General features: G+C 47.6%; 1 protein-coding gene across 1 annotated transcript in view; it reads left to right on the top strand.

Moving 5' to 3' along the window:
• Positions 1-8,107, top strand: part of SH3PXD2B (SH3 and PX domains 2B) — a 74,973-nt gene that overhangs the window by 16,204 nt on the left and 50,662 nt on the right. Inside the window, exon 3 of the mRNA XM_028497489.1 lies at positions 5,386-5,477. Coding sequence (XP_028353290.1) covers positions 5,386-5,477 — 92 coding nt within the window. The remainder of the gene's footprint in view (positions 1-5,385; positions 5,478-8,107) is intronic.

Here is an 8,107-nt window from a genome sequence, read left to right as displayed (position 1 = left end):
CGAAGTGAGAGAGTGGCATGGACATATATACACTACCAAACGTAAAATAGAGAGCTAGTGGGAAGCAGCCGCAGAGCACAGGGAGATCAGCTCGGTGCTTTGCGACCACCTAGAGGGGTGGGATAGGGAAGGTGGGAGGGAGGGAGACGCAGGAGGGAAGAGATATGGGGATATATGTATACATATAGCTGATTCCCTTTGTTATACAGCAGAAACTAATACAATGTTGTAAAGCAATTATACTCCAATAAAGATGTAAAAAAAAAACAAAACAAGACAACAAGTGTCGGTGAGGATATGGAGAAACTGGAAGTCTTGCACACTGTGGGAATGCAAAATGCAGCCACTATGAAAAACAGTATGCAGGTTCCTCAAAAAATTAAAAATAGGGCTTCCCTGGTGGCGCAGTGGTTGCGCGTACGCCTGCCGATGCAGGGGAACCGGGTTCGCGCCCCGGTCCGGGAGGATCCCACATGCCGCGGAGCGGCTGGGCCCGTGAGCCATGGCCGCTGAGCCTGCGCGTCCGGAGCCTGTGCTCTGCAACGGGAGAGGCCAAACAGAGGGAGGCCCGCATACCACAAAAAAAAAAAAAAAAAAAAAAAAATTAAAAATAGAACTACCATATGGTCAAGCAATCCTGTTTCTGGATATTTGTCCAAAGGAATTGAAATCAGGATTTGGAAGAGATATTAGCACTCCCGTGTTCATTGCAGCACTATTTACAATAGCCAAGATGTAGAATCAACCTAAATGTGGCCTGTACATACAATAGCATACTATTCAGCCTTTAAAAAGAAGAAATTCGGCAATATGCAACAACATGGATAAACCTTAAGGACATTATGCTAAGTGAAATAAGCCAGTCACAGAAAGACCAAATACTGTATGATTCCACTTACATGAGTTATCTAAAATAGTCAAATTCATAGAATCAGAGAGTGAAATGGTAGTTGCCAGGGGGTGGGGGGGGTGGAAATGAGGAGTTACTAATCAACAGGCATGAAGTTTCAGTCAAGCAAGAAGGAATCAGCTCTAGAGGTCTGCTGTACAATAGCCAACAGTACTGTGCTATGCACTTAAAATTTTGTTGAAGGCACAAACTCTCTCTGTCTAGCCGAGGCGTTGGGATTGAACTGAATCACCTTGCTGACTCTAAAATCGTCCCTGGAAGCAGCACACTATTTTTTATATATATGTATATATATATATATTTATTTATCTATCTACTTCCTTATTTATTTATTTATTTATTTATTTATGTATTTATTTATCTATGGCTGTGCTGGGTCTTCGTTGTTGCGCGTGGGCTTTCTCTAGTTGTGGTGAGCAGGGGCTACTTTGTTGCAGTGCGCTGGCTTCTCACTGCGGTGGCTTCTCTTGTTGCAGAGCACAGGCTATAGGTGCGCGGACTCAGCAGTTGTGGCTTGCGGGCTCTAGAGCGCAGGCTCAGTAGTTGTGGCACACAGGCTTAGTTGCTCCGTGGCATTTGGGATCTTCCTGGACCAGGGCTCGAACCCGTGTCCCCTGCATTGGCAGGCGGATTCTTAACCACTGCGCCACGAGGGAAGCCCCGTAGCACACTATTGTGCTTGGTACAGTCCAGAGAGCCAGAGGGTTGACAATGTTTATCAAGCAGCTAGTATATGATGGAAACCTTACAGCCACTTGCTCACTTGTTCTGTAGCACAACCCTCCAGGATGGGTGTTAGTTATTTCCATTTTACAGATGAGCAGACTGAGGCTCAGAGGTGATAGGACATGGCTAGAGCCAGAAACAGGAGCTGGATCTGTCTGACCTTTCATTATTACACAGGCAAGCAGGACTTGCCCTCCTCACCTCTCCTCTTGCCCCTGCATCGAGCAGCCACATCTGTACAAAGGGCCAGGATTCCATGTGGAACAGAACGAGAGTTTTCTTGGAACTGCGGTTCTTTGTCATACTGACCAAACACGAGACAATTCTGGGGTATTTCAGAAGCAGAACTATTGCTGTGCCCCGGGTCATGTTTTTGCTGTTAGCCTGTCGTTCCAAAATGAAAGGGGCAAATATCAAAGCATTCGGTGCTGCCTTTTATGAGTAACTTGGCTTTGTATTATGCTTTGGGGGTTTGGTTTGGCTTTTACCTCCTAGGAGTTGCTCAAAACCTAAAGAGAACTTGGCACTGTCGGGAGGTTTCCGTGGGCCTTCTTGTCCCTTCTGCACTGTCCATTCGGGGTGTCTGCCCATTTCAGCAGAGAGACCCCCTGTAGGCAGAAACCATGGCCACCTGAGGGCTTACCCAGAGCCACATGACCACGGCCAGGCCTCTTCCTCACATCATTTATCCAGCAGATACTTTCAACCAGGCATCAGGGTCCTCCCAGCACTGTCAAGGCATGTGGGAAGGTGCAGGAGGAAATCCTCTGGATTTGTGGTAGAGGAGCTGGAGTCGCTGTGGGGGGGCTCAAGTCCTAGTCACTTCCCCAGAACCTCTGTTTCACCATCTCTAAAGTGGGCCAGCCCTTTCAGGGTGACATGACATGATGCAGAAGAACACATTTTGGGAGCCATCAAGTGCTGAGCCAACATAAGGGAATGTTGTGTTTGCAGTCTGGGGGGAGCCGCAAGATTTCTGCCCTCGAAGCAGCCAGGACACACCACGGTCCAGCATATAATCAGCCCCTTCATTATGTGGTTGCCACTGCAAGAGCTGCAGGATTTCAGAGGAAAGAGCGACCCACAGGGAGCCCCAAGACAGCAGGAAAATGAATACTCGCTGCTCCAAACCAGAAAGAGAAGGGGGTCAGATATGGGAAGTGGGAAGTATCCACTCTCTGCCTCTGGCCTGGAAAAGGCTGGTCCCTGGGGATTTGCTACAGAGCAGGAGATACTTCAAGGCTAATAAAAAAAAATCAATGAGCCACAAATACCAGGCCCTTAGGTCAGCATCCTTCATCCTATCTTTATCCAGCATAGAAAGTAGACAGTGACCAGGGAAGGCACCCTACTAAAACATGTCCACTTACCTTACAGATTTCCCCACTTTAGTTTTGGGCCAGGTCATACATCAGGAGAGGGGAAGTGGCTTAAAGTCAGAGCCTGACTCAAAGGTCATGTCAGGTCAGCAACCCAAGTGACTACCAAGGGGTGAATGAATAAACAAAATGTGTTGTATACATGGGATGGAATGCTATTCGGCCTTGAAAAGGAAAGACATTCCGACACATATGCTACAATGTGGATGAACCTTGAGGACATAATGCTAAGTGAATCAGCCAGTCACTTAGAGGATAAATACTGTATGATTGCACTTACGTGAGGTACCTGGAGTAGGCAAATTCATACACACAGAAAGTGGAATGGTGGTTGCCAAGGGGCTGGGGAGGGGGAGTGGAAAGTTGTTGTTTGATGGGTACAGGGTTTCAGTCTTACAAGATGAAAAGAGTTCTTGGATGGACGGTTAGTGGTGATGGTTCCACAACAGTGTGAACGTACTTAATGCCACTGAATTGAACACTTAAAAATGGTGAAGACCGGGGGCTTCCCTGGTGGCACAGTGGTTAAGAATCCGCCTGCCAATGCAGGGAACACGGGTTCGAGCCCTGGTCTGGGAAGATCCCACATGCCGCGGAGCAACTAAGCCCGTGCACCACAACTACTGAGCCTGCACTCTAGAGCCCGTGAACCACAACTGCTGAAACCCGTGTGCCTAGAGCCCATGCTTCACAACAAGAGAAGCCACCACAATGAGAAGCCTGTGCACCGCAACAAAGAGTAGCCCCCGCTCACCGCAACTAGAGAAAGCCCGCGCACAGCAATGAAGACCCAACGCGGCCAAAAATAAATAAATAAATATTTTTTTAAAAGGTGAAGATGGTAATGATGTATGTGTATTTTACCACAATAAAATTTGTGGTAAAATTTAATTTAAAAATTAAAACTTTTTAAAAATTGGAAAAATAGATCATACAGGTCAAAATACCTCTGAAAGCGTTGTAGAAGGTACCACATTGGAGACCCCCATCTGTCTTTCCATTAGTCAATCATAACCCAATGGCAAGGTTGGAAATCACTTTGTGAGGGGGTAGCTTTTAGAGGCTTCTTCTACAGAAGATACAAGATATGTCTTTTCCACTCCAGACTCAACACTCAGCACGGCAAGAAGGCATATGAGAGGCACCAGGGAACTGAGCCCTATCTGCGGAGCGAGCAGGGTCCCGCCTCACTCCACAGCACGCCTGTGTTGTTTGAATTCATGCCTCTGCACTGGCCCTCTCCCTGCACAGAAGTTTATAGTAGAGTGTGTGCACAAAACAACCCTACTGCACTCAGATTTGCATCCTCAGAACCTGTGCCAGAGGGGGGCTTACGTAAACATTTGTTAAACTAAGCTCTTTATTCATTTTGGAACCATGTTTTTGTTTCAAATCCTTTCATAATGGGATGTACCCTATAATTCTGTCCCGTTTCCACAGAAATCGGTGCAGTGCTGGGCATAAAGAGAATGTCTATTGAATCACTGAATGAATACCTGTTAGTAGAGAAACCAGCATAATAAATGCCTGGGCCCACTTCGAGCCCCTCACCACCTCCTGATCCAGCCCACTGTCGGGAACAGATGAGGCTCCTGTAACTGATGAGCCGAGGGGGCAGATTATCATGGACTTGGGCATTGAGACGTCCCGGGTGTTTCAACCTTTTGTTAATCTGGGAACTTATAACTTCTACCCAAATCATAAAATAGTCCCTTCACTTTAACACTTCAGATCCATGAGTTGGGACATGCAGACATGTTGGAAATAACCTAAATGTACACTGGTAAGCAACTAGTTGAATAAAACATGAGATATCTATCTAATAGACACCCAGTATCCAGTAGAGATGGTGATGTAGAAGAATAATGACATGGCATGAAGTTCACAATTTTTATTTTTATTTTTATTGAAGTGTAGTTGATTTACAATGTTATATTAGTTTCTGGTGTACAGCAAAGTGATTCAGTTATACATATATATATTCTTTTTCATATTCTTTTCCATTATGGTTTATTACAAGATATTGAATATAGTTCCCTGTGCTGTACAGTAGGACCTTGTTCACAATTTATTGCTTTGTCTAAATATGTACATATTATTTGTCCAAATATGCCTGTAATATATATGTGTGTATATATACTGTGTGTGTGTGTGTGATCCCCAAACCAGTGGTGGCAACCTCACCAGGGAACTTGCTAGAAATGCACATTCTCAGGCCCCACGCCGGACCTACTGAATCTGAAACTCTGGGAGTAGGGCCTAGCCCCGCAGGTGATCCTGATGCCTGCCCGAGTCTGAGGACTCCTGACTTAACGGCATTCTTGACACCCCTTCCCTTCCTTTGGGCTCACCTGTGTGTCTCTCCTCCAGGCCCTGATCCAGCTTCCCCCGTACATCTCTCAGTGTGATGAGGTACTGCAGTTCTTTGAAACAAGACCTGAGGACCTGAATCCCCCCAAAGAGTAAGTTGGTTTGTGGATCTCCTTAGAGCATACTCTCACAGCCCTCCTTCCTGCTGGGCCGGCCAGCCCCAGGAGGAATGGGAGGAAAGCTAAGTAAAAATTAAACTAGATTACATCAGTGGAGCCCCTGCCGGGCCTCACTTCATGTAGCCTTCGTAGTGACTGCAGGTAGCCATAGCTGAGTTTTACAGGTGAAGGAAGCTGGCTGAGTGCACTACTGAATTCCCTAATGCCCTGCGTTTACCCACCATACCTGAACAGGGGAGACGGTGAGCCCTCGAGGCAGAGACTGTGTGCCTTGTCCTCAAAGGTAGATGTGCCCAGCCCTATCAGGGATGTGAGTGAGTGACTGACTGAGACCTGCTCAAGGTCCCATCGCTAGTGAATGACGGGGCCAGGGTTTGATCTCACTTCCCCCTGCAACCGACAGGCTGCGCTCCCGGATGCCAGGCAATGCATCTCCCCAGCCCCCCAGTGCACATCGCACAGAATCTCAATACCACCTGCCTGCTGGCCTTTACACACCAAGAGTTGATGGCACCAACAGCCGTGCCAGCATGAAACACTGACTGATGCATGATGCTTTTTTAAAAGCCCTTTTCGGGGAAAGGCGTCATATACGTCTGCAGAAAGAAGGGATCTGTCTAATGGAGAAATCGGAGTTGGGGAGGAGGACACAGACCACAGGTGCTGGGCTGTCCTGAGTCACAGGAGCAAGAGCTGGCAGGGTTAGGGGTCCATTGGGGCCCCGTCGGGAAGGGCCGAGAAGTGCCAGCCACGCGCTGTTACGGGAGAAGTGTGAACTGCTCCTCTTAGTTCTGAGTGTAACTCATTGCCCAGGACAGCAGTAATGACCCAGGCTTACATCGGTTCAATGTTCACGTGCTAAGTCTTTTATGTAGGGTGAGCTAGAAAAACTCATATTGCTTTCTAGAAGTGAATCTGGTGAACTCACAAAGCTTACTTTTTAAATAGACCTGTAAGGAGAAAGCAGCAAAGAGTTTTAACACATGAAATCAGGCCATTTATATATATATATACACGCGGCTACATGCAGAATCAAGTTCGGAGATCACAGAGGGTGAGCTGATCGCTCAGGACTAATGAATGGTTTAACTACCACACAGATGAAACTGTCTACAGTCAACATATTGCAATAAATACCATTTCCTGTGACAAGCACGGAGTAAGTGAATACAGCTTCTCAGAGCCAGCACACAGAAGCATGGGAATGACATTCCGTAAGGGACCACAGTATATCTTTTGAATCAAAACATCACAAGGGAATGCCTTGCCACCACGTGAATTTTTTTTGAAAAGGTACAGAATAAGTGTAAATCTGCTAATGGGCCTGCAGCCCATCCTGGCTAATATTTCTGTTCTTGGTGTCTTTAGCATTTGTGCCTGGTAAACAGTCCCCAGCTTTTATGGACATAACAAGACATGGTGAAATATTCTCAAGGGACCTTTGTCTACAGTGCTCCCAGGCAGTCAGGGTTAAACTGCTAACTCAGGCTGGTAGCCCCTGGCTTTGATTCTAATTTCTAGGTGAAGTGAATCAAAGAATATGGAGCTTAACATATTCCGTTTCTACTTCATTCTATCACAAAACTGCCAGGTAGGAGCTATCGTTCCCATTTTACAGAGAGGAAGTTGAGGTTCAGAATAAGGAAAGAGACTTGCCCAGGGTCACACAGGTTGGAAGAGGCGAGGTGGGTCTTCCCCAGGTCTGCCTGAGTCTTCACGTAGGCTCTGTGTGTGTGCCTCCCACAGAAGGGACAACTGGGCTTAAGAGACAGAGTCTGGGTGAGTCTGGGTTTGCAGTTGGGTACAGCCAGGTTCAAATCTGGCCTCTACCACTCACGGGCTGTGTAGCCTTGGGCCTCGATTTCACTCCTTGTGAAATGGGAATAGCAGTGAGCCTTACAATTACAGTGATGATGGAATGGCTGCCACAAGTAAAAATTCCAGGAACCTGCCAAGTGCTCAAAAAGTGGTGGCCCGTGGTATTTTTCCCTCTCTGGATACCCAACTGTAGCTGTTTTTACTCCCAGAGTTGTTCAAGATGTCCAGTTGATGGGCTTTTTCACAAGGAAGGTTGCTTGGCCACTTTTAAGCCGAGTGGTTCTGGGCAGGCTGCTCCTTACCCCTGCGCCTGTCTCCTGTCTGGTGGGAGGGGTCTGACAGCACCTCCCTCGCAGCTTTGCTTGGGAATCCAATGACAAGATGTGGAGAGAAACGCTTGGCCAGCGCTCCACCAACCTGACTCAGTGCCCACAGGCAGGAAAGGAGGACCACCAGCCCCCGAGGGGCAGATCTGACCTGGGTGTGGGTTCCTTGGGCCACAGGGTCAGTGACATCTAGATTTTCTTCTACCTCGTCTCAGCCTCCCAGAGATCTTAACTTTGGGGAGTATCGTGGACCATTTGGAGAATCCAATGAAAGCTTTCTTCCTTCTCCCGAGAAGAATGCCCCCTGTTTCAGGAGGTCCTCAATTGTGCCAAATCCCATTCAGGGACTTGAGGTTAGGAACCGCCGGAGCTTCCCTGGTGGCGCAGTGGTTGAGAGTCCGCCTGCCGATGCAGGGGACACGGGTTCGTGCCCCGGTCCGGGAAGATCCCACGTGCCGC

The sequence above is a fragment of the Physeter macrocephalus genome, chromosome 2 (assembly GCF_002837175.3).
Source record: "Physeter macrocephalus isolate SW-GA chromosome 2, ASM283717v5, whole genome shotgun sequence".
NCBI classification, from domain to species: domain Eukaryota; kingdom Metazoa; phylum Chordata; class Mammalia; order Artiodactyla; family Physeteridae; genus Physeter; species Physeter macrocephalus.
This window is presented reverse-complemented; position numbering and strand designations above follow the sequence as displayed.